Genomic DNA, 27,910 nt, shown 5'->3' on the forward strand with positions numbered 1-27,910 from the left:
CTGTCAATACACATGCCTTCCACTTTAACTTATTAACAAAATGTTAGAGTCGGGAAGTCTCTGAGATTTCTGGAGTTGCATTTTGCATGGAAATAAATCTGTTTCTCTGTTTGTTTTTTTCCTATTTTTATACGTTTTTAATGCTTAACAACAGAACATGTTGTGATGTACAGCTAAGAGCATGTTTATGAAAATGAAAAACCCTGAGAGACAGAATCAACCAAGTTGTGTGTTGAAAGGCTTTGTCTTACCACCATCCTAAAGTTGATCTCTCCCTCCTCCTTTTGTCCTATTAGCATAAATTTAATTATTAAGAACCATTCCTGTTGGAATAGAGAAATATGCAGCAATGTTTCACAAATAATGATGGTCAAAATTCTTGATCAGCCAGTTACTTAAGTATAATTAACTATATCCCATTTCCCAACCTGATCCCCCAATCCTGCTTTAATGGGCATCAGCTACTGTAACAGGGGGGCAATGTGGTTTCCCATCAAACTTACATTTTCACCTCCCTTCCTCCAACAATCTCCATCGTGACATTCAGAAGCAGGTTCCTTATTGAAATTACTGCTTGCACTCGAGCTCACTACCAGGAGCAGGGTGTTGCTCTCCAATCAACCGGGGCATCATTAGGGGGTGCTGGGGATGTGGGCTGCCCCAGGTGACACCCAAGGGGGCGTGTGTGACACCACTGCTCTCCAAACATCTGCCTTGGGAGGTTTGCCTGTGTCCCATTGAAATGCTGGAGCTCAGTTCAAGAGAGATGTGAGCAGGGTAAGGCTCAGTGGGAGGAAAAAAGAGTGGGCTCAGGTTTAAAAAATGAAGATCTTAAAATTTTTAAATTTATTGTTAAAAAAACTAAAATTGTGTTCTTTTAAAATTTGTTTTAAAAAAATCACATCCTACCAAATTTTCAGTTTAACCACATGAAACTATGCCAATTTAGGCTGTGGGTGTGATATTGTAATTGTCCAAGACTGCAGCCAGCACACACAGACACACAGCAATAAGAATGGCTTAGCCCAGCAAGTGGAAGCAGAACACAGACCTTGCAGGGAGTAAGCGTAAGAGCAGTCCGAAAGCCAAGCCAAAGTCAGGATACCGGGAGTCAGAGTAGTCAATCAGTCCAGGGTTAAGGCAGCCAGAAGATAACAAGGGTCCAATCCATTCCAAGGTCAAAGCAACAAGGAGTCAAGATACAAGGAGCCAGTGCTGGCAGCAATCACACCAAAGGATCATGCAATAAACTCTGGCACTGAGTTGAGGCCTCTCTACAGCTTAAATAAGGGAAACTTCCCCCATGCCACCTGAGGCTGGTTGGCTAATTGCCTCTCTGCAATCCTCCTGGATCTGCACCTGCAAGCACTCTCAGCCCTTCTCTGTTTGTAAGTAGGCACATCCAGGCAAGCTTCCTCCCCAGAGTCACCACTAGGCTGTGGCACTACAGGAGGCATCTCACTAGCACTAGGACCTGGTTGGGCCTCCTCCTCTGGGGCTGGGAGATCACAGCTGGGACCTGGCAGAGCAGGATTATCACCTGGTGTAGCCTCAATTAGCTCTTGCTCTGGAGGAGGCTCATCCTCCTCCTCATCCTCCGAGAGCTGATCTTGGCTGGCCATGACAGTAATTTAAAGGTATAATTTTAATTTTCCTACTTCTTTATGTCACAACTATTACATTCAGAGATATATTGGAAACATATAGGAGAAAATATAAGTTACACATCTGTAACAGTGATAGTGAATTTCAGCCTATGTACCTACAGGGGACAATCCAATTGTTAGTATCAATCAATGGTAATTCAAAGATGACGATGATGATGATATATTTATATCCTGCCTCTCTCTACGGATCGAGGCGAGTTACAGTCTGCCCTTCCTTTATGTGGGGGATCCATTCTGGACCCACCCACCCCGCCCTGCGTGTAAAGGGAATTCTGCCTATGCTCAAGCCCTATTTAAATGAATGGGGCTCATGCATGCGGTGGTGCGTGCACACCACAGGCTCACACCCTATTATTCCTTATGGGACGCATCACCCCTTCTCCCAGCATGGCTTTCAGCGTATGCTGAAAGCCTGCATATGATGCAGGCGCACTGTACAATAGAAGATAAGAATACATAGTATGTGTCTGCTCTAGTTCTGACTAATAATTGGATATACATGAATAGGGGTTGGAGAGCTGGATAGAATTTCCCATTGTGTTCATTCTTTCCCTTATCCGCTATTTTGATTCCTTATGAGCAGCTTATTAACTAAACAGAGAGGAAACCTGCCCCCATTGCAAAATGATTTCCCCACCTGCTCAGATCACTGGCCATTCCTTTTCTCCCCATCACACATATAGTGACACCCAGAATAGCTACTGTTAAGAAAGATGAAAGTGCTTACTCTTCTATATTCAAGAGAGAGAGAGTTATATAATGCTAACTAAGGGGCAGTACACACTGGTGTTCAAACACCACCCCTATTTGCTGTGCAGCGTTGCCGCAGCAACCAAACCGCAAGGCAACACTGCACAGCAAAAAAGACGCTGCCTAGAGCAGCTTTTTTGCAGCATGGCAAGCAGGAAGGGGCACTGCCACTTCCTGCCAGCGATGTCTGTTCGCTGTACAGCAGTGGCATCATGGCAGCCCCTGTATGGATGAGAGGCTGCCATGATGCCACTGCCATCACGTGCTAGGGTTCTGGAGCATGCAGATGCTGCATGCTCTGGAACCCTACTATCAGCAACAGCACACCGCTTTTGGCCCGTCTGTCCCGGGCCTAAGTTGGGAAGGGGTGTCTGTGTATCTTGGACTTATAACACTAATGAACTGTGGGTGTAATCCTGTAGGTACATTATGCCAGTGTTTGCATTTTTTTTCCAGAGGTACACAGCAGTAGTAAGGGAAAGTAGATGAAATCTGCTGCCTGTCATTAGTCTTTTGACTCCCTTCACAATCTCTGCACCTGAGCAGGTGGGGAAATCATTCTGGCATTCTGTTAGGGACACATGCATGTTCTGGTATGACCAGTATGGGGTGTTGTGAGGGTTGATCTTCTCTTCCTCCCTCTGCAGTGCCCAAAGCACCCCCTTAGTAAAGAGCTTCTGAAGCCCCCTTCCCCAAATGGTCATTCCCTGCTTTGTGGAGAGTGGACAGGATCACAAAAGTATCTCCTCATAGCCAGACATGAAATTACATCAGAGATCTGGCAGGGTCTTCTGGAAGTCTCTACACTGCTATAATCATTTTACATCTCACTACAGGGACATAGCCAGACATTTCTGTGACCTGCCTTGAGTCCTTCCTGAGAGAAAGGCAGCATACAGATGAAATAAATCAGGATTTGGGCCTCTGTTTTTAGAAGATCTTTCCAACCCCTGAAGTTTTACATATATCTTACTCATTCTACAAAAAGCATATCAGAGATTTGTCACAAAGCCTGTCAGGCTATGTGATAGCAAATGGCCGGGGGTCATCCATGTACTTCATGGAGATGTGAGATAAGACCCTGCTTACTTTCCTAAATGATGCTGCTACAGTTGTTGGAGCACAAAGATGGAGCTCTTGGTGAGCAATGTCTCTACCAAGTATTCACATGGCTCTCAGGCAGGGATGAAAACAATTGCAAGAGAAGAGGGGAAAGAACACTGACATTAATCCAGCTGGAGATCATAATCCAAGTGTAGTGATGGGACTAAAGACATCATTTGGGTTTCAGTCTGAATTCTGACCAACTGTTTAATTAATGGCAGAAGATTCTGCTGCAATCTTCCTTCACCTCCTTGTGTCGATCAAGGAAATGAACCATTCCAAGTACCTGCTTCAACCTGATCACTTCTTTTGTACATGCCATTTTGGTGGACTAGTGTGCGAGTATTTCTTGTAACATTATAGAAGAGTGTCAGTCAGGGAGAGATGGGAGAATAATGTTGTTGTTGATGATGATAAACAGAAAAACGTTGCTACATGTATTTCCTGGCTTGCATGTTGGGTTGCGTGAAGAACAGAGATTAGCCCAGAGCAAAGATAAAGCACTTTGCTGAGAAATGTGTGAGTTTCCCTCACATTTATAACCAATCCCAAATATTCCAACAATCCCAAATATTCCAACAAGAACAAACAGGCAGAGGACAGAAATGTTGTTATTGTGTGTCTCCAGGTAATTTCCAACCTATAGTGACCCTTTGGCAAGATTTATTCAGATTTATTCATTGCCCTCATCTGAGGCTGAGAATGTGATTTGTCCAAGGTCACCCACTGGGTTTGTGCGCGAGTCGGGATTTCAACCCTAGTCTCCCAGGTTAGGTTTTTAGTAGCTCGAATGAGGACCAGTTTAGACTGCAAAACTCAGAATCCTCAGAGTTTAACCAGTGACCAAGGTGACTGGAGGATTTGCAGAACTGTAGTCCAAAAAAGAGGGAAATTTCAAGCTCTGCAGGAGACAGGCCTTTCCTCTGCTCCATCAAGGTTTTTGTTTGTTTGTTTGTTTGTTTGTTAACATGTTTCAATTATTTAATTCATTTCCCATCTTCCTTCCAGCAGAGGATTCAAGGCAACTTACAAACTTTTAAAAACAGAAGGCAGTTAAACTAAAAACAAAACAAAATTTTAAAAACCCTCTTAGGTGCATCTATGCTGTAGAAATAATGTAGCTTGACACCTATTTACCTGCCATGGCTCCATCCTGCAGGATCCTGGGATTTGTAATTTTGTGAGGCAGCAGCAGGCTTTGGCAGAGATGACTATACCTCTATTGGGGGTTTTCATTGGGTTGTTGTTATTAGGGAATGTTGTTTCTTTTTGTTTTGTTTTGTTATGGGGTAATTTTGCCCTTGATGGGCATGGGGGTGGGTAGGGGATATGGTTGGCTTGAGGATGTGGTGGATGCTAATGTGAATATAATGGAAGCTCCTATTGAGGTTGTGCAGAGCAAGGGGAGGTATGGTGATAGGAGAGTGGAATTTTGTCGAAAAGGAAGGCGAGATTGATGTGTAATATCTATGTCTCCTTCCATCCACTCTCCTAACCAAAGAGATCTGAGGGTCAGCCCAGCTGTACCACAAACCCTGTTTCTGCTCCTGTGCAACACCAGGTCTGTAAAAAACAAGACCCACATAATCTACGATCTTTTGCAGGATAAAAACTGCGACCTGGCGTGCATTACTGAGACCTGGCTTGGGCCTGAGAGCAAGGCTGTGTGGGCACAGGCCCTCCAGCTGGGTACTCAGTTAAGGACCAGATCAGGTTAGGTGGGCGGGGTGGTGGTGTTGCCTTGATTCATAAAAACACTCTCTCCTTAACCAGGAACCCTGTCTGGAAAATGGATTAAATTGAGTGTATTTACCTGACCCTGAAGGCCAGAGACAGTCTGGGGATTCTGTTGGTCTACCAGCCACCCTGTGCGCTAACAGACTCCCTGGCCAAGCTGACACAGCTGATCTCGGAACTGGTGTTGGAGTCCCCGAGGCTTCTTGTCCTGGGGGACCTCAACATCCTTTTTGAGGCCAGTCAAAATCCAACAGGTGCGGCTCGGGAGTTCATGTCTACCATGACTGCCATGGGCCTGTCTCAATTGGTCTCGGGGCCCACGCATTGCGCTGGTAATACCCTCAATGTGATCTTTAGTACGGACATGGAGTCTCCGTGGGCAGAGATCTCTAATATCTCTGCCCTGTCATGGACGGACCATTTTCTGGTTGAGGCTCGAATCAAGGCTTCTACCTTAAGCCCTCCTGGGGGTGGTGGACCTATTAGAATGGTCCACCCTTGAAGGCTGATGGAACCCAAAAGGTTCCAAGAAGCCCTAGAGGGGTATATGGCTGGAACTGACGGCGATTCTGTTGATGCCCTGACTAACATCTGGGATATAGATCTCTCCAGGGCTATACACAGTATCACTCCCAAGCATCCTTTCCGGCCTGCTTCCAAAAAACAACCCTGGTATAGAGAAGACCTCAGGGAAAGGAAGCGGGCTGTGCAACGACTAGAGCACAACTGTCAAAAACACCAGCACTTAGCCGACAAGGCACTCCTAGAGTCTCATTTCAAGGCCTACGGAGTGGCAATAGGTGCAGCAAAGCATTCATTCTATGCTGCACGTATTGTGTCCGCGGAGTCGCATCCGGCAGAGCTGTTCAGGGTAGTGAGGGAGCTAACACTGAACCCTATTTTAGAACCATCTAAAGCCTGTTGTGACAAATTTAACAACTTCTTCATGGATAAAATCTCTTGGATAAGGGCTGATCTCGACGCCAGTATTTCTTCAGAATCTATTAGAGAGGTGTCCAGAGCTTCCGTGGCCCCTGTTATACTGGATCACTTTGAGTTTGTTAGTACCGAGGAAGTGGACAAGATCCTTCGAAGTGTTAGGAGGACAACATGCTCTCTTGATCCCTGTCCCTCATGGCTGGCGGTTCAGGGGGGGATGCAGTGCTAACTATGTTGCACCGCATAATTAATACATCTCTAAGAGAGGGACAATTTCCATCTAAATTAAAATTAGCAGTGGTTAAAACCCTGCTTAAAAAAACCCTCCTTAGACCCCCTGACTTATAAAAACTACCGGCCTATTTCGCTGCTGCCATTTTTGGGGAAGGTGATCGAGAGAGCGGTCGCCTTCCAGCTTCAATCGATCTTGGATGAAACGGATTTTCTAGACCCATTTCAAACTGGCTTCCAGGCGGGTTATGGAGTTGAGACTGCCATGGTCGCCTTAGTTGATGATCTCCGTCTGGGCATGGACAGGGAAAGCGTGTCCCTGTTTGTGCTTTTGGACATCTCAGCGGCTTTCGATACCATTGACCATGGTATCCTTCTAGAACGCCTGGGGGAGTTAGGTATCGGGGGCACTGTGCTCCAGTGGTTCCATTCCTACCTCTCAGGTAGATTCCAGATGGTGCAGCTAGGGGACGTTTGCTCCGAGAAGAGGGTGCTTACATCTGGCGTCCCTCAAGGAGCGATTCTGTCCCCCATGCTATTCAATATTTACATGAAACCGCTGGGAGAGATCATTCAGAGACACGGGACGCGGTGTTATCAGTACGCTGATGACACCCAAATATGCTTCTCTGTGTCCCCGACTGATGCAGTAACTATGGATGGCATCTCTCCTCTAAATGCCTGCTTGGAGTTGGTAATGGGTTGGATGAGGGAAAACAAACTCAGTGTGAATCCAGAGAAAACGGAAGCACTGGTGATAGGTTGCCCGGGTCTGGATGGTGAGATTTGCCACCTGGTCCTGAACGGGGGTCACACTCCCCTTGAAGGACTCGATCCACAGCTTGGGAGTGCTCCTGGACTCGTCGCTCCAGCTGTCATCTCAGGTGGATGCGATGGTCAGGAGCGCTTGTTATCAGCTTCGGCTGATACGCCAGCTGCGTCCCTACCTGGACCGGAAGGACCTTGAAACTGTAGTACATACTCTGATAATCACTCGATTGGATTTCTGCAATTCGCTCTACATGGGGCAACCCTTGTACCAAACCTGGAAGCTACAGTTAGTGCAGAATATGGCAGCGAGATTGGTTGCTGGTTGTTCCAGGTCTGACTATATAACACCCATCTTGAAAGATCTTCATTGGCTGCCTATTCACTTCCGGGCTCAATACAAGGTGTTGGTAATGACCTATAAAGTCCTAAATGGCTTGGGCCCAGGATACTTGGAGGACCGACTCTCCCCATATAATCCGCCCCGCACACTCAGGTCAACAGGAATGAAATTGTTGGAGGTCCCAGCGACACGCTATGTGAGGACCTCACAGAGGGCATTCTCTATCGTGGCCCCCAGATCTTGGAATAGTCTCCCAGATGAGCTCCGCTCCACCACATCTTTAGCTCTTTTTAAAAAGAACCTGAAGATGTATTTCTTTTCCCAAGCCTTCCCACCATGAAAAATCATTTTTTCCTTTACCCCTCTTCATTGATGACCCAAGAATGTATATATCGACTTCCCCTTCTATCTGGCCCTTTTGTTGTTAGTATCATTGTGTTGTTTTTAATGCTGTCTTTAATTGATTTTATTGGAATGTTTTTTATATATAATTGTTCGCCCTTTGATCAAAATTTTGGAAAAGCGGGTTACAAATACACTATATTATATTATCATTATTTATTATTGATGCAGCATAGAATCATATTGGCTTTTTTAGCTGCTGCATCACACTGTTGACTCATGTTCAACCTGTGATCTACAAGGACTCCTAGATCTCTTGCACATGTAGTCTTGTTAAGCCAGGTGTCCCCCATCCTATATCTGTAAATTTCATATTTTTTTCCCTGCCTAAGTGTAGTACCTTACATTTCTCCCTGTTGAATTTCATTCTTTTAGTTTTGGCCCAGCTTTCTATTCTATTCAGGTTATTTTGAATTTTCATCCTGACCTACTCCTCCTGATTTGGTGTCATCTGCAAATTTCATAAGCATGCCCTTTATTTCTTCATCCAAGGCATTGATAAATGTTTAGCATACTATCAAAATTATTATTGTAGTGGTTCTTCCTCGGAACAGTATGATGGTTTATATAATTTACATTGAAACCTTGCTTTAATGTAATGTGAAAGCCTTCCATATTATGAACAGCATCAAAACTTTAGACAGGCAATTTTATTGGGTTAGCTGGCATGAAGTTCAAGGAAAACAGACACACTGCGAAATTAAATTACTGGAAACAAAGCACAATTGAATCTTGAGTAATGGGGCTTACCATGATAGGTAAACAGTGTTAGCATGCAATCAGCACATTTCTAAGCCACATTAGACTTACAGTCTTTCCTTTGCTAAAAAAGAGCTCTCTACAGATGATGTCTTCATTTTCCAATAATGAAGACACAAGTACCTTGGCTTTTTCCTCCCACTCCTTCTCCCCCTCCTCATATCTCACAGCTGGCACTGTATCTGCATGTACAGTGTTAGTTTGCCCTAAATATTGAGGCTTGCTTGGTGTGACAACTTGAAGGTGAGGCCAGCAATTGCAGTGAGTAAAGTTATCATGATAAAGTCATCAACCTAACTTTCCAATTTAAAATTTCTGCTCTATCTGGATGGGATACATGTGGTATGCTGTGGGCAACAATTTCAGACAGTTACTAAATACAGCTGTTTACCTATTGACAATATAAAGACCCTGATGATCATATTTTACTTTTTTAAAAAGAAAGAAAGAAACTGTAACTGTAACTGTCCTTTGAACTTTGATCTTATGCTATACATTATGTTGCAGCTAGTCATTCAAATAGAAAAATAGGTGGGCCATTGACAGGATGATACTGACAAGCTTTTTTTCATTTCAAAGAATTAGTGCCATCTTTCTCCAATCTATTGCTGAGATCCTGCATGGGCATGCATAACATAAGAATTCCTCATGGCCTCCATCAACTACCCCAGGAATCACTGTGTTGTTGCAATAGCCACCCCCACGTGACCATTCTGTGGCTGATGAACGTGGAATTGGAGAAGCATCTGTCTATGTTTCCACAGACAGATGAAAACGGGGAGCATCTTCCACCAAGATCCACAGAGGTCCTCTGGAGGTCTCGGCAAATGATGTCATTGGGTCTGCATCTGGCTACGGTAACATAGTCAGAAGCTTCTCTATGCCCCTCCATTCTCCACTAGCAATGGAAAGGCCATTGGGTATGAGTATTATAGCCATAGGAGTGTTGGTTGTTGCAGTGGGAGAAAGGGGATACCAACCTCTGCAATGACCAAAAATACAGGCACAAGTGTAAATTGGAATTGTGCTTGTGTATGTCACCAACCATTGTGATGTGGTGGCTCAGTGGTTAAGACACTGACCCTGATGGTTGCAAGATTGGCAGATCAGCAGTTTGAGGCCCAAGTACCATGTGAAGGAGTGAGCTCCCATCACTGGTTGCAGTTTCTGCCAACCTAGTAGTTCAAAGATATCTGAAAGGGCAAGTAGATAAATAGATACTACTTCAATGGAAAGGTAGTAGCATTCTTTGTAGTCATACTGGCCACATGATCACAGAGTTATCTTTGACAACGCTGGCTATGTTACGGAGATGAGCATCCTACAGTCAGACACAACTAAACAACCTTGTCAGAGGAGAAAGCTTTATATTTATGTCACCAACAAGATGTCAAGCACTGAGCTTGTTTGCTTGTTCATTCTCTGTTTGATAGAAGAAATGACAGGTCAAATATTTTGGCTACCATTCTTGTTCATACACCACAGGAGTAATCTATTTAAGGGCATGGTGTAAGGCTGTGGGAACAAGGCATTTTCAGAAAGACTGAGCAGCTTCTACTTACCTTGAGTGATGGGCAACTGTGAGAGGGTGGAGGCCACTTTGTGAATGTATAATTTCCCTATACTTATCACACACACACACACACACACACACACACACACCACTCTACCACACACACACTAACTCACACATGTATTTGGATATCTGGTTTGTTTTTATCCATTTTTCAGCTGTTTCTTGGAGAGCTTGGAGAGGGTCAGAGGAACAAAAATGCTGCTCTTTGGCACAGTTTTGATTCCCTTTTCCTTAATGTTTGGGCTGAAATGGCCTTTAAAAAAAGGGAGATCTGGGGACTTGCAGGAGATTCGAGGGCTACATACAGTTCATGAGCCACACTTACAGTACCCTAACCTTGCACTAAATTCTCTGTGTGCGCTGGAGTCCCTAAAAGTTTTGAATTATTGCCTGCGTGAGCGCGAACATGCACCCCTTTATGTGGGACTGTGCATAGATCTCATTATAAACATTTTAGTGTTAATGTAGGAAGTCGTCAGTGAGCAAATGTGAGGCATTTACAAATCATCATATCTGCATAAAAGCACCCTTTATTGCATGCACTGAATTGGACAACAATGGCACTAATTCTCTGAAAATGGAGAATAAAAAGGACATGCAAAGCAGCCGTCAACTCATCCAGCAAACTATTATGAACCATTTGTGTATTGCTTTCTATATTGTGCTCTACAAAGCTGTATCTCTAGGGAAGCTAATGATTAACACAGGGAGGATAGAAATGATAATAAGAAAAACCAATATCAGCACCTCAGTTTGCTTTGTGTTAGGCCCAGGCTCTTGGACAGCTTTGTCTCCCCTTTTAGATCTGAGACTGATCAGGGGAATTTAGCTCAGCAAGTGTATGGTGACATATCAAGATGAATCTATGCCAGTGCAAGTTTCCAGAAAAAGGAGCAGTATTTCACAACCATATGTAGTTTCTCATTCTGCTGTAGTTGGCAGTAGGGTGGAATCACAGAAAATCTTCCTGTGGAGCATTAACTATGACATCATTTTTTCCAGATAAATATCTCAGAATGGGAGTGGGATAGGAGCCAGGTAGCAGACCCCAATCTCCTGATAACCCATGATCTTAGTGGGGAGGAGGTATCCTTATCCCAGAGTGGTGAGCTGAACACCACTGACTACTCAGACCATCTGATTCATCAGCCTATGTGAACAGATCCTATATACAAAGCTGGAACTCTGTTGTGGTTAATTGCCATGAAGTTGGTATCAATTTATAGTGGCTTTATGAATGAGAGCCCTCTTAGTCACCCTGTTATTAACACCCTGGTTAAGATCTTGCAGATTCAGGGTCATAGCTTCCCTAACTGGGTCTATCCATCTCTAGTGCACTCTTCCTTTTCTACTGCCTTCCACTTAGGTGAATGTTATCATCTACATCTGAGGAAGTAGACTGAGGGCTCTCAGCACTGCAGAAATAATCCAGCTTGACACTGCTTTAACTGCCATGACACAATGCTATGGAATTCTGGGAATTCTACCCCAACAAACTTCAAATCTCTGAATTCCATAGCATTGAGCCATAGCAGTTAAAGTGGTATCAAACTGGATTATTTCTGCACTGTGGATGCCGCCACAGGCTTATGCTACCAGCTTCTTTCTCTCAGTTAGACCCAAAGGTGCAACAAGATCCCTCTGTAACATCGACTTACAATATGTCCAAAGTAAAATAGCCTCTGTTTTGCCAGGATTTATTTGCTCTCAGACTCATTTGTTTTTCTCTTTGACAGTCTGTGGTATCCTCAGAACTCTCCTCCTGTGCAACATTTCAAATGAGATTATTCTCTTAGCTTTCTTCACTTTCCAGCTTTCATAAACATACATAAAAATTTAAAATGCTGTGTTAGAAATTGACAATACTCTTGCAGAGGAATTCCTGTTCAAGGATATCACCTTACAAGGAGATCACACTTGTATTTGGCAGTACCTTCAGAACAAGAATGGCTGATAGTTTTGTTTCAACTCATTTCAGACTACAATCTATGAAAATTCACCAAAAATGAATGTGGGGGGACAATGAAATGGACAAATTTGCTCACCCTCTCAGGAAGGGGCAGAATTGTGTTTCCGTTTATTTATTTAAAAAACAATATATCACATTTTTTTGGAGGAGCAGAATCAAATGTAGGATAAAATGAAATTGATAAAATTTCCAATTAAGAGGAGCAGGTACAGAGCAGAGCAGGCACTCCTAAAGAACCATGGCCTATTCAATTCTAAGCTAGGTGAACTAATGTTCTAATTTAGTATAAGGCAGGTTTTTTTAAGCTGTAGGATTAACAACACACAACAGGGACCCTGCGTTCTGTAATGTTCCAGATCACAGAGAGACCCAAAATAGTTAGAAGCTTGAATTAACCAGATTAAAGAGCATTTTGGAGTGAAGTTTAGTGGTGACACAGGGAGAGCACAGAACATAATTTCCTTGCATAAAGAAGCTGTCCTGCCAACTCCCAGGCAGTTAAGGAGCTGTCAGGGTACTTTCTTTCTTGAGAGCTTATTGCGCTCATTTTTGCCCCCAATCTGGGCACGGGCAGGGGAAGTGCATGGTCAAGTGAAAACGCATTTTATCGCATGCTATACTGTCCTCAAGGCATGCCCAGCCCTAAGCCATCCCTGATCAGGACTCAGCTTCAGATTCATGTCTGGATGTGTAGGCAGGGACAGTGGTGGGAATCTCATTCCCCTTGCTACATACATTTTTTTCTGCCTATGTTTTGTCTCAATAGGGGTAATGAGAATAATCATAAATATGGTGTTATCCCAAATCAAAATAACAGAATATAAGCACCCAAGATAAAATGAGAAGTGTGTTTACATACCATGATATAGAGCATTCTTTCCTGGAGACAAGCAAAATCATCCAATCATTTTTCTCTTGCCAAAATTATTTCTATTATGTGTTTAGCTGGATTAGTAGATCAGTGATGTATAACAGTAATCAAACAAATCTGAATCAGATTGTTATATTGGCATCCAGTGTCTCAGTACTAGGAGGAACTTGCATGGATATCTAAGCTAACATTGTGAAATCACTTTTGGAAACACTCGCTTTTACTATAGAATCAATACAAAAGAGATAGTAGCTGTGGCCTATAGTTTCTGGGGGAGAGGATGCTTCACTCTAGTCCTTGAAGATGATCCCTTTCCTGTGCCCGGACCTCAATCAGCTGCTAAACTGAAGGGTAATTCATGTGTCATAGCATTTTTTGAAAGGATGGTATTCACCAAGAGGTTTGGAGGGGCATTGATACCCAACCATGAAATAAAGAGACCAGACACGTAAATTGGATGAATAAAGGGCCATTTATTTGACCTATATCTTATTTAAAGCTAAGCATTTGAACTTCAACCTTAAACATCAAACTGCGAGAGAATGATTAAAGTGAAAGCCTAGTGCGGGTCCAGCTGAAGACAGGTGTCAGTCCTAGACCTCCTCTTCAGCCTTCCCTTTGGGCACAAACACTGAACCCTTAGGTAAATCCACTGGTTTGGATTGCATCCTCAGCCGGTCCTAGGAAGGTAAACATAAGGCACTCTCCCCCAAACTCCCTCGATTTTATAAAGTTGAGAAAAACCGCCAGGTCTACCCCAAGGCAGGTTCTTTCCCAACTCCACATCCCTTGACATGTCTAAGCTGTTCAAGAGCCTAACCTTTCACCACAAAGGGGTGCCAATGGTGCATACCAACCAATTCTTTAACCCCATATGGGCCAGTAAAACCTATTAAACAGCCACCCCTAGCCAATTTCCAGTCCCTTCATACAGTATGGGGTAGGCAAAAAAACCCTGGGAAAGGGGGAGAAAATTCCTACCCAGCCCCGAAGCAACCAACAAGGTTCACATTGCATTTAGGGTGGGAGGGAGGGATGCATCATCAAAAGGAGGGAGGATGGGGGTGTGTGGTGTCCTTATATACTGACTCCGCCCCCATCACGTGCATCAGCTTGGTCCATTGGACCACACTTACATTTGAAAACCCTTCTCTCATCATGGAGGTATCAAAGCCCCACCTCCCTCAATGGCTCTGCCAATCATCCTGGTGTGAAAACTGCTTGTAGTAGTTGGTTGACTGATTCTTTCCTTCCTATTAATTTCTAAAGAGTTTTTTTTTATGTGTTTTAATTTTGCCACTGCCAGAAGGAGTGATGGGAATCACAAAACTCTTCTTTTTGGTTACCATTTTGTTTTCCCCAGATTGTTCTGGTTGGTTGTATCCAAGCTCAGACAGTGAATCCACTACTGTGTGATGGTGAAGCCACTGCATTTTACTACTACTCTTTCTGTAGGTATTCAGGGTTGAGCAGGAGTACTCAGCAGAGCTCCTGTTCTATTTGGAGCAGGTGTGGGTGGTGCAGCAATAAAATCCAATGTGGTTTGGCACCCGCACAGTGGCAGGTCCACCAGCCATCCCTGGTTGTATCATTATTTATCAACACCATTTGGAACAATGCTTCTCCTCTTACTCGTCTTTGTTCAGATGAAGGTTATCCAGTTTTCAAGAACTATTAGTCAATTGATATCTTTACTCCTTCACTCTTGTTGCTGTGGTTTTGTTGTTTTTTGCTTTGATTATTGTATTTATCTAAGAGTTTTATATCATTGTCTAAACTGATATATTTTAACATGTTTGACGGCCTTGAGTATAATTCTACATTATACAAATGTTTTAATATGGACAATTCAAACAAATATGACTAAGTGTGTGCTTGGGCTTCACAGGTGACTTGTATATTGGAGGAGTTGCAAAGGAGACCTACAAATCCTTGCCCAAATTGGTCCATGCCAAGGAAGGCTTTCAAGGCTGCCTTGCCTCAGTGGATCTGAATGGACGTCTCCCAGATTTGATCTCAGATGCTCTGTTTTGCAATGGGCAGATAGAACGAGGATGTGAAGGTATGGAGCAATTATTTTGTAGTTTTGTCACAACCTCTTGTAATGTAAAATAAATTACCCTATATCTCATCATAGGGGTGCAATAGCATCTCCCCCGCTGTGCTGTGTTTATTTGTACTTAGATGATGACAGTTCCTTGTCTTAGCCACTGTCATCAATTTGTGCTGTGCTACAGTTGTAAGCTGGACCTGTTTTACATTATTAATGAAGGTGAATGCTGTTGAGAGAGAAATGTACGTTGATTGCCTAAAACACAAATTGAACTTGAGAACATTAACTTATCTTCCTGAATATAATCGGCACAGCCACCAACAAGCTGATTTCCATGTCTCTGTTTTGTTTGTGCTGCATTTTAATTAATTGTTGTGATAATTAGCTCCTGTGCAGCAACTTTATATCATCATGGTGCTTAGATGGTAGTTAGTGTCTAAATTAGCTAATTTAATTTAGATGCACAGGTTTTGTTTTTTGTTTTTTGTTTTTTAGCATAGGTTGCATGTGTCAATGAGATGTTAAGGTGCTAGTAAGGTCTCAAATTTACTTCAAGGCTTTTTATAGTCTCATATACCTATGTTTTCTTGGATTGTTTTGTTGCTGCATTTCATGCCTGTACAACTTGCAGTGTAGAAAGCAAGACCTCAGCTTACCAGCCTTTGATCAAGGCTCACTATGACCCTGTTAAACCCCCTGTCATTGATGTCTGTATGAGACTACATGAAAACAAAGGTGGTGTTGAAGATCTTCAAAAGATCTTCAGGTTAGGTGGGCAGTATGTGACTTCATGTTTCATTTTACATTAAGAATCACAAAGTTGGTCCAACCCCTCCACCTCCCCACAAGTAATCTCAAGTGGGATATACTGAAACAGAAACCAACTGGCTTTGGACATACCAAGACCAGTACTTCTCAAAGTATTAGGCAGCTCCTTCTATGTTACCAGGTATGGAGCATCTGAATAAAAAATGTAAATCCTCAGGGAAACTCAGGCTCTTGAAGCCAGTAAGGATCGATTGCCCCTCTACCTCCCATAGGATCCGAATGTGCTACTGGATGCAGTTCCCCATGAATCCACATTAGATTTGTAAGGATGTCTGTATCTTCCTTGTTTTAGTAATCTACCTTAGGTCCCCTGTACAAGTCCAAATCTACAGTTGCTGCTCCGGTGGTTAAAAGGCATATTAAGATAAATTTGGAGTTAGTTAAGGGGCAGAATCCTGTTAGTGGCAAACACATATCTAAGTTCCTTTACAGATCTGCTTGTACCTTTTGGTCTTTGTGCAACAGAGATATTTAATTCATTTTTGTATAAGCAGAGTGCTACTTACACAACTATCACATTGACAGATGCACTAGAATAAACAGATACAGTATTGGTTACACAGTGTGGGTATTCAGCAGAAAGATGGTGTAGTGAGTGCATTATACAACTGCATGTAAATGAGATTTGATAGAGATGTGAAAATTTGTAGATCTTATTCTTGCAGCATTCTTCACACAGCATTTTTGTTTGGTTCAAGTTCCACACATTTCCCCACTCAAATAGATGCATTTTTCTATTGACTTCACTAAAGCACATTTGCATACATTTTTTTTACTATGTATGCATGTTTTGGCATGCATTTTCCCCTATAAATTTTATGTGAAGTCGTAGAAATATAAGAATTTGTGAATGAACACACAGTCCATTCAGTTGTGGGAAATGGATATTTGTAGTGGAAATAACAGAATTATTTCAGTTAATCTGATTTCTCTCCTTGGTGTTTGATGGTTCACAAATCTACTTTCCAAATACCTATCTATTACTTATCTTCCAGAAATCATATTGCAATAAGTTGTTGATGAAAATTATCAAGGTATATTTTCATTGAATTAAAAAGTTAATTTGATCCAAACAGATAAACACCAAAGTCTAAATTCAGTTTCAAGATAGAGTAGATTCATTGACTCAGCTGTTGAATCATATGTGAACACTCATGTAAATTCATGTATGCATTGGGTTAAGTCTGGTTAGAAATAGGAATCAGATTTAAATCATAGGTGAGGAGCATGCAGCTCTCAGATTCTGTTGGACTACAGACCTTAACACTCCTCACCATAGACTGTGTTGGCTAGGACTGATGGAAGTTGCAGTCCAACAACATCTGGAGAGCTCCCACCTTTGGGGGCCCAAAAAATGAAAATCAACTTTTTCTGTCTCTTCTTTCTCTCATGTTTACTCATATGCCTTAATCTGGCTCCATGTTGCAATTTTCTGTTTGACTTTTATATTCTTGTGACATGAATTCTAATTTTAATTTGATGATTACCCATTGAATAACGAAGGTGTAAATAAATGTATAATATCTAAACATCTAAAGCTAATTTCACGTTATTTGGTAAATCTGTGTAAATAACAAATTCTAATGCAGGTGAGAGGGCGAAGCAGAAGGTGGTGTATGCTGTCAGTGATTAGAGCCTGGTATTTAAATAGCTTCTTGATGACGTAGTGCCCAAATTCTTAAAGATCACAATTTTGATCAGTCCAAGTTACTGAAAAAATAAAATGGAGTAAGTGATGGAGATCCAGAAATTCAAGACAATTCACACAACAAAAAATGAGGGTGTTGAGGATGTAAGTTGGACAGACACAAGCAAAGTGTGGCATGAACTCAAAACAGTGATAACTAGTGGTTTCTTTTGGCATGCTTAGTTCTCAACTCAACCCACATTTATCTCTTCATTTAAAAAAGCAACCAAAATTCAGAGAAATAAAGGCTCCTGAAGGAAGAAGCTGGGTATTTGAAGAGCTGACATTTGGAGAAGCAGTGGTAGTGGCCACTTTCGGCAAGTGTCATGGGCTAGAATACCATTAGTGATGTGGGCACCAATGGGGCCGGAAGGATAATATCACTGCACACAGAAGCATCAGAACTTTTGATGGCCCACTGTCCACTAACCAGGAATCATCTGAATCTGAATTTTTTAAGCAAAGAGCACTAATAACTACAATACTGAAGCCAGATCTTAATGAGCAACTAGCTTATTTGCTTCTAAAGGCATCAACTGTCTGAATATTCCCACCAATGCAGGCATTTAGTAAATGGAGAAGTGGTGGTCTCCAGGTTGAAAGTCTGCCCTTTAAAAAATTATTGTAGTAGGGAGATGGGGACTGGAAGAGGCCGCCTGGCTCAGTCTCTTTCACACCAGATAATTCTAGCACTTTAAAACCATTTCAGGCTGCCATGACTCCATCCTATGGAATCCTGGAAGGTATCATTTTTATTTTATTTTTGAGGCACTAGACATCCCTGGTAGAGAATTGTAAATACCTCATTTATACCTAGTTAAGATAACATATTTGTGTGGTGTGCAAGAGATCATAGCTATCATTAATTAGATCTTTTCAGAAAAAACTGTCCTCATTCCTGGACTTTCTAGTGTTCCGAAGGACATATTTCTGTTCTCTTTTCCTTCTCACTTCAGTACTTGACACACTGAGTTGCCATGCAGCTACTGTTAGTTGTGTTAGTTATTGGTTTGCACTGCTCACTCTTTCCTCACTCCTTTCTTTCAACTCCATTGGGAGTGTATCTGTGGTAGGCTTGAACAGCACAGTATTGTCCTCACACACATGGTGATGTTTTCATGCTTTCTAGACTTCACATTGTTTATTTTATTTTATCAGAGGCTAAAGGCTATCAGAGCGGCTTACAATTATTATTTTAATTAGACGGTTTCCTGCCCTCAAGCTTACTATCTAAAAAGACATGACACAAAAGGAGAAGGGACATTAATCTACTTTCCTCCATTCTCAGTACTCTTATTTGGTTGTGTTAACGTCTATGTACCCTTACCATGGCCTATGATCTACCGATTAATGTGAGAGACAATGGCATCACTACAGGGATGAGTGGGTGCAGATTGAACCTGGTGACACCCCAGAAGAGGGGTGACACCTGGTCAGGCCCTCCTACTGCTGTGGGGAGAGAAGGGGGCCAAGCACAACCCTCCCTACCTTTCTGCAGTGATGCTGATCTTATGAGGAGGCCAATGCCACCACAGTGAAAGAGGGGGCTGTGTGTGCCCCTCCTGAATTTTCTGTGGTGGCACCAGTCTCTTTGTGAATAGATTGGTGCCACCACAGTGAGGGGCCAAACATGCCCCCCGGCAACCCCCCCCCCCCCCGCCGTCACTGCACCAGGTGACAGCAGAGGTAGCAATGCCACTGGTGAGAGATATTCATTTCTTCAGCCCTCTAAAAATTCCTTGCCTTGCTTAACCCTCTGCTTGAACAGACATTTGCTCAATATCATGGCTTAGAATGCAAAAAGACTCACATTGCAGCGCCTCACTGAGACACCTTTCCTGAGGCTCTATTCACACATTGCATCACAGTAGACAGTACTTGTAATTTGGGTAATGTGTGGCTTGTAGATCACATGTAAACCCCCACCAGATCATTTTTATGGTCCCCATGTTCCTACAGGGGTTATCACAAATTGCCCTCAAACACTCTCTAGGAATCACGGGAGCATTGTCAGCATATCCTACCTGCAAGCCATTTTAGGCCCAGGAGAGGGCTTTTCTTAAAATGTACTGGGATTTAAAATGTGGATCCCATAACCCCTAGAAGGCATGTTGATGAAAAAATATATTTTTGATGGGGGTTCAATTGGGAGGCAGTCCTCCAAAGTCTCATGAGGGACTGATGTACCTCCTAACCTCTGACCATTTGCTCATCCTTGTTTGAAAGGAGGATTCTCTAAAACCAGTCTAAGAGATTAGTGTGGTTTGCTATAGGGCTCCTACGAAAAGTGTTTATATCAGAGTTGGCTCCTGTAGGCATCTGGTAATGACACTAAAATTCTCCCTAAGAATGGAAAACCCCACAAAGTGACCCATTCCAGAATGTAGAGAATCCCAACTGAGAAGCAGCTTCCCAAGACTATCAAGTAACATTCACACTAGCCTGCTGCATACACAGGGAATCTCCATGTTATGTGAACTATCTGCCCACAAAGCTGTTAAAACCACAGATTGGCCCCATGTGATTGATAGACCACATTTGGCCCCAATGATGTTTTGGCATGCTCAGAGCATGTTGACAGCCTCTCGCACATGCACAAAGAAAATTTGATGGGAATTACTCAAGTATCTTCCCAAACTACAAAATCCATAGGATGTTGCCATGGCAGTTAAAGGGGGATCATAGTGTTATAACTGTGTAATGTGCAAGAGCCAAATGTGAATAAGTCTGATTGTATACCAGTGTTTTGGATCCTAGCCAGCGTGGCATATGTATGTGCCTGCATAATATGTGTGTATATTTTGCTAGATATAGATCTAGATCAATAAATAGCTAATTTACTTCTCTAGATCTGTATGAATACCTCATAATCTTCTAGGAGATAAACTGCAATATTGACAAAATGAACCAGTCTCAGATCAAAAGTTTTTCAATAGGATCCAAGTCTGCTGTCTTGCCAGCAGAGGGCACTAGTAGCTGGGCTTCAGAGGTGCTCTACTGGCCATTCGTTTCACTGCTCTAGATTTAAGGGTTATAAAAATATTTGCACATTTACTCATTCTTGACAAAATACCTGGCAGGGGAAAAACAATAAACTGCAATAGAATGTTTTACCCCAGCGTAAGAAGTTATTCCTTTTCTCAGCCCCAGAATAACAGCAGAATGAATAAAATGCACAAATAATGAATTTTGGCATGGGGGAGGATAAGTTTTTTTATTTCTCTGCATGGAAAACCCTTGCAAAATTTGCAGTGAGACAAAATTCTGAAATGGGACAAGCTATTGAAAAATGTGCCAATACTCTCCTAATTTCACACAGTGGGGAAGAAAAAATGTGACATTTCTCTTTCTTGAGAATGAGATAAATACCTCCATGCCTAGTCTGGAATTGGTTGGCCTGTCAATGGCTTCCATATCAGCAGAGTTATAAATCAGCTCTGTGTATTGGCCTGAACTTTATCAAAGCTATCCAAGGGCCCATACAGACAGGCCAAAATAAAGCTGGTTTGAGTTACTTTAGAGGTATGCTGTTTAAATGACACATACATCTTAAGAGGCCAGAAACTGCACCAAAGCTGCCTTCAAGTCCTTAGGACTGGAACATGGCTTTGGCACAGCTTCTAGCCTCTTAGAACGCATGCATCATTTAAACAGCGTACCTCCAAAGTGACCCAAAGCAACTTTATTTTGGCCTGTCTGTACGGGTTCCAAGATGCTGAACCTTGTCTCCATATGAAGTTCAACACCTGAGAAATCTCCTTTAGTGGATTTGCTGCCTCTGTTAACTTGGAGGACATGGAGGTCACCAACCATCATTGACTGTGGCTCTTTTTTAGCTAGTTTCAAATTGCTCTAGGAATTTGTCATGCTGAATTTGGGCCTGTATAGCTTCTTACTCTGACTTTGTGTCCTCATTCAAGTTCTGCCCCATTTACCTGATGGATGGCTGCCTACTGGCCCCCACACCAGTTTGCTTTTGAGCTAAAAACCACAACACACACTAAAATTGGACACTTGTGTAGACATTTTACAGCTTTACGTGGACTTGAGCGTACGTGCTCAAGCCGCGGGGAGCGCGCGGGGCGCAAGGGGCAGCATGTCCTATTCAAATGAATGGGGCATGTGCCCGCGCCACCCCACACGCTGCCGCACTGCCGTGTCACCGCGCACGAGCCCCATTCAAATGAATGGGGCTTGAGCATAGGCAAAATTCACCTTACTGGGGGGTAGGGGGAGAAACGGTTTCCCCACGTGAGGCAAGGGCCCATTGTACTTAGATGGCTAGCTGCTTCCACTGAGACAATTTCACTAAAAGGAAGCCAGTGGCTTCCATACAGGAATGTGGAATAACGTGATCCTTGAAGGAAAAATGCAATTGCAAATCTGAGCTCTTTTTCAACCTTACCTTGGTGCATGCTGGCAGGGCAATACACAATTCTTGGCATTAATTTCAGTCCTAATTCTGTCATTTCCAGCAGAAGGCCTAGTGAACAGGATGATGGGAAAACAAAATGTGCTAAAGATGGAACAGGCTGCCTCTGAATATGACAAATGGCCAGTCAGGATTAAACCATGCATTCCCGTCGCTAATATGTTTGCAACTGTCCTATGGAAAGACATGGTTTTAATTTTCTTTCATTACATGTCATCAGCTCAATTAACCATTATATTTGTAGTCAAATGCTGGCAAATTACTGCATTCTCATTTTGGCTTGCCTGGAGATTTATGTCTATTAGCATTAATTTATTTGCATTACATGGAATTCCTCTTTAAAGAGCAGCATGCACGTTTTTCTCTGAAGAGTCTTTCTGTGTTTGCTGCCATTTTGATATTTGCTTACTAACATTGAATATATTTTGCTTTTTTTATTTTGCTGACAAAGTTGCATTGATGAAAGCTGATTTGCAAGGTAGATGGCCCTTGTATATATTAAACAAGACTGAAACCCAACCAAAGGTACATTGGGAAACATCAGCCACCTTGGTGCTGATGCACATTTACATTGCATCAGATTCCCCCCCCCCTATTTTTTCTCTTTAAAATATATGATGCAGGGAACTCTTCCTCTTACAGGATATTTTGCATAAAGGCTTTCAGTCTTGTGTCTGTTTGTATAGTGATTGCTTTAGTGCTTTGATCATGCCTTTTTCTTTACGTTCTTTCCCCCCACTTCCAATGGTCTAGTTTATGATCTCTAGAAATAGAATAGCTTTGTTTCTCATGTGTGATGTCACTTTTGAGCATGCCTGTGCATTAGTTGGCTGATTCCCTCCTTCCCATTTTTTTTAAACCCTGCATGGGATAATTTAAAGCATGTAAAAAGATACTTGCCAACATTCCTGCTAATAAACCAAGGCACAATTTAGATATATACAAATATATTTTAAATGCAAAGACCAACCCAAACATCGCTTGACTTTCCACATGTTCTGAATCTTATTGCTAGTATCTGCTAGAGGAGACCAAGTGAATCCATAGGATTTCCCAATGTGTTGAATCAGCAGTGAACAAATGATTTAATAGGTCTACTCTAGTCCAGAGTACCCAGTAGGATTCAGGCCATAGCTCTTCATCAAATCATTGCTTGGATGGCAGAACATTTCTTTTTCTAGCTTGTTTTTCTTTCCATTTTTTAAAAAATAGTTTTATATTCTGTTTTCCACAGTACCTGCAGAACTCATCATGCTGAAGAGAAAATATCATAGATGCTGAAGTAAAATTACAGATATTTACAACCACCTCATTTTGCTTGAGTTAGCTCTCTTATTTTGTTATATTTCTGAATGAACTCATCCCTTTACGTCCCTCCACTCTTTGAACCAAAAACTGTATGGGATTTTTAATGAGTAGTTTTTTTTAAAAAAGTGACCACAAATCCTGTTCTCGGGGTTTTCCTTTGGTTTGCTCTTCAATTATGAGATGTTGGCAACTACCCTGTGTGATCCAATGGCACGTGTGATAACTGTGAAAGACAGAAGTCCATGTTTTCTTCTTCTTTTTTTCTATGTGTTCTCCTGTTAGGTCCCAGCACAACATGCCAAGAGGACTCATGTGCAAACCAAGGAGTCTGCTTACAGCAATGGGATGGATTCAGCTGTGACTGTAGCATGACCTCTTTCAGTGGAACACTGTGCAATGACCGTGAGTACATTAAAGACTCTCTCTGTCTCTCAGTTTAAAAGTCTTAAGGGCTCTAAGGCAAGTAGCATTGGAAGCAAGTGTCTAAAATGGTGCATTATTTTAATATTATACATTTAATTGAGCTGGCATGCTCTCCAAGGAGTAATTTAAAAAAAAAAATCAGTTTGCAATGCACAACTGAAATATATTCGCAGATATATAGGAGGACTTTGGAACTGTGATGCTAAAATTTCCGTCTAATACTGATGTTTGAATATGTTCTTTGCATAAAATGTACTATCTATTTCTTGTTCTTGGTTTGTGTAAGGGAAAGGGGGGATTCTTTCAGTTCCCATACTTGAGTTATATTGTAATTTTGTAACATTGTATCATGCAGGTTGTAATTACAGTGAAAGGGGTTGACACCCCTCATTAACTTCCGGAAGCAAGAAGCTTAGGTGACATGAAATGTGTCTCTCAAAAAAGATATATTAATAACTTGTGGTTTTATTCCACTTAAATGGCATCTAGATAAATTCTGGTATTGCTTACAATTGTAAAACCCTTGGGTTAAGAAATCATATTTTAGGTTTTAGGTGAATCAGTACAATGAGTAGACTAGAGGTGAAGTTCATATCCATCCAGTTTATCATAGCGGGGAAATTTCTACTTGGAGTTGGGAGGAGTTTTTGATAGGAGCTCATGTTCAGCTAGGAAAGGGTTTGTGGTATCTAAGCTGGAAATGGGAGGAAATGGCAGCTGGTCCTCTAAACAAAGGTACATGTTTTTGACCACTGAAATCATAGAAGTGGCTATCACTACCTCAACGTACGTGTGTGTGTGTGTGTGTATAAAATTTTCCATGAATGCTTTACCTTGTCATGATGTACCAATGTATACAACCACATAGATGGGAAAGTGAGAGAGAGAGAGAGAGAGAGAGAGAGAGACCAAATATTTGATTAAACTCCTGAAAGCTATTCTACACCATCACTTAGCAAAACTGCAAACACGACATGAACCCGCATGTTCATAGACTCAGCCTACATCCTCAGATGCATGGAGACTGAGTCTATGAAAGCTCATGCTATGACTACTTTGACACAGTTAGTCTCAAAGGTGGTGCAAAATCCTTTAGCATACTGATATTCCTGACTAACGTGGCTATGTCTCTGACTTCTACATGAACCAGGGACAGAGTAGGAGAGCAAGAGCCATGCTGTGTCAGGAAGTGGAGTAAAACTGGCTACAACCTTACTAGTTCCATATTCAATGTCGTATTTAGCATGGCAAAGGGGAAAAACTTAATGAGAGGAAGGTAATAGCAGGGACCCTTTATAGCATTATGAGTCCTCCTTAACTGCCATAGCTACATCCTGTGGAATCCTGGAGTATGCATTTTAGGAATGGCTATTTAGAATTTAGGGGGTGGTTATTTACAACATAGACAATGAAGAAATAGAAATAGTAAAAGAGGCTCAAACATTGATAGAAATGGGGACTGCAGCCAGGAAATCAGAGGAAGATGAAGAATGGGGAGGACAGCTATGTAAGAAGTGGGAAAGATCCTAAAAGGGAAAGATATAGAACTCAGCACAAAAGTTAGAATCATATAAGCTATTGTGTTCTCTATTACCATGTATGGATGTGAGAGATTAAACAAGATAGAAAGAAAATCAATTAATTTGAGATGTGGTGCTAGAGAAGAGTGCTGAGGATCCCATGGACAACCAAATAAATGGGTCCTAGAGCTAGATCAAGCTAGAAATCTCTCTGGAAGTCATAATGTCAAAACTTAAGCTGTTGTACATAATGAGAAATCATGACTCACTGGAAAACCCCCCCAATAATGCTAGGAAAGGTGGAGGGAAGTAGAAAGAGAGGAAGGCTGTATGTTGGATGAATGGATTCTATTAAGGAAGTCACAAATATGAATGTACAGGAACTAAGCAGAGTAGTGGAGGTCAGGGGGTCTGGGAGATGTCTCATTCACAGGGTTGCCATGGGTTGAGATCAACTCAAGGGCAGTTAACATCAACAACAAATTTAGAATTCTCAGCCAGAGAGATATAGTACCTCACCAAACTGCAAACCCTAGGATTCCATAGGATGGAACCATGGTATTTAATGTGAAATTGCAGTGCTATACCTGTGTAGTGTGAAAGAGCCTCAGATCAATCTCATGAGCAATTGGAATGCTGAATGTATCACAGGCATACTGGCTTTTATTCTAAGCTGGACTCAACATGCCAGATTCTTTAAGAGGGAGGGTCTGCAATGAGAACTGATTTATGCTTATTTCAGCATCATCTGTGTATTCTTTTTTATAGTGATGTAGTCTTCTAAGTGCAGTTCAAGTATCCCATTCTTCCATTAAAGGGACCAGATAAAAGATCTGCTTAATATTTAACTCCACACTGTTCTGACATGACACAGAGGGAGGGTGAGAGAGAGGAAGTAGCTTTACATTTGCTAAAAGGTTCTTCTGTCTTTCAAATTATCAGCAGTGTTTCTCCTTTGCAATCTGCAGAAAACATCACATTTACACATATTAACCTTTTTTCCCTATCAATATGAAGCATACTTTTAAAGTGTATTGTATATTATTAGACTGATTTAAAATGAGTCTTCATGGTTTGATAATAGAGCAAGGAAGCAGTAGTATCTGGGAACCCCACAGATGGCTGAAAGAAAATTCACACCCTTAAGCCTATAAAATATTAGTGGGAATTGTGGGAATTTCAGGGTTCAGTGTGGCCCTTGGGAAGCACATTTAGGTTTCCTATTGTGGCCCCACAAAGCCACCCATGATCTAAGATTCCTCACAGAACAATTCAGCCCAAAAGTCATTTTGATAAAATAAAACCCATGTATCAAAATAAATAGAAACAACTTTGCAGGATTGTGGAATGCTGTTGGTGAGCCAGAATGGTATAGTGGTTGAGTGGTTGAGGACCAGGATCCTGGCAGACTAGGGTTCAAATTCCCAGTCAGCCATAGAAACCCACTAAGTGACCCTGGGCAAGTCATAATGGTCTCAGCCTAAGAGGAAGGCAATGGCAAAGCCTCTCTGAACAAATCTTGTAAACCTAACATCTCCTGTGACTGGGCTGCCATAAATGAGGGTCAACTTGAAGCAACATAACGAAATGCTGTTGGGGGTGATTCTACCCCTCAAAAGAATCAAAGCTCTGTCCCTGAATGGCCTCAAAGTTTCCCAAAATGGCAGCCACAAAAACATAATGTAGCTTCTGGAATTCTGGAGGAGCCAAAAATGAACCATGAGACACTAACAACTCTGTAATAGAACATGACTTTTGAATTCCACACACAAAAAGTGGGGAGGGTGATAATTTTATTCCTCATGCAATGTAACTGTAGTTACATGTTGTCACCTTTATAGTGCATTGCTTCACTAAATGGTAGAAGAAGACTATGGCTCGTGCTTCCTGACTACTTGGACAGTGTGTGTGTGTCTTGGAACTACTATAGAAACTCATTATTTTGTACAAAGTAACTTTGACCCATCCTACTCATAAAGCAGCTTTAAGTTAGTTTGGTTTGGTTCTGTACTGCGGCTGATTACTTAATAAGTTTTGTTGTTGTTAACTGCCATAAATTTTAACTTATGATGACCCTATGGATGAAAGACTTCCAAGTCACCCTGACCTTCAACAGACCTGTTCAGATCCCACACACTCTTGGCCATAGCTCCCCTGAGTGTGCCTATCCATTTGTAATGAGGCCTTCCCCTTTTTCTACTGCCGTCTACCTTACCAAACATTATTACCTTTTCTAGTGAGTGTTGTCTTCTCATGATATGGCCAGAGTATGACAGTCTCATATTAGACATCTTGGTTTGCTGTAAGACCCATTGGTTTTTCTTTTTTTAGCAGTCCACAGTATCCAGAGAATTCTTGCTCAGCACTATATTTCAAATTAGTTTATTTTCTTCCTACTAGCTTTCTTCAGCTTTCTGTCCAGCTTTCACAACCATATGTAGAAATGGGAAATATGATGGCATAGACAATCCTAACTATAGTATTCAATGATACATCTTTACACTTCACAGATATCATAGTTGCTTTTGTTGTGGTGTTGAAAA

At 41.9% G+C, this 27,910-nt stretch overlaps 1 protein-coding gene across 33 annotated transcripts in view; it reads left to right on the top strand.

Moving 5' to 3' along the window:
* The window catches only part of NRXN1 (neurexin 1), a 1,287,750-nt gene that overhangs the window by 659,807 nt on the left and 600,033 nt on the right, over nucleotides 1-27,910 (top strand). For all 33 annotated transcript variants that reach the window (XM_042451209.1, XM_042451219.1, XM_042451256.1 and 30 more), the window contains 2 exons: nucleotides 15,005-15,178; nucleotides 23,707-23,826. In XM_042451209.1, coding sequence (XP_042307143.1) covers nucleotides 15,005-15,178; nucleotides 23,707-23,826 — 294 coding nt within the window. The remainder of the gene's footprint in view (nucleotides 1-15,004; nucleotides 15,179-23,706; nucleotides 23,827-27,910) is intronic.

Source organism: Sceloporus undulatus, chromosome 1 (assembly GCF_019175285.1).
Source record: "Sceloporus undulatus isolate JIND9_A2432 ecotype Alabama chromosome 1, SceUnd_v1.1, whole genome shotgun sequence".
In the NCBI taxonomy this organism is placed as follows: domain Eukaryota; kingdom Metazoa; phylum Chordata; class Lepidosauria; order Squamata; family Phrynosomatidae; genus Sceloporus; species Sceloporus undulatus.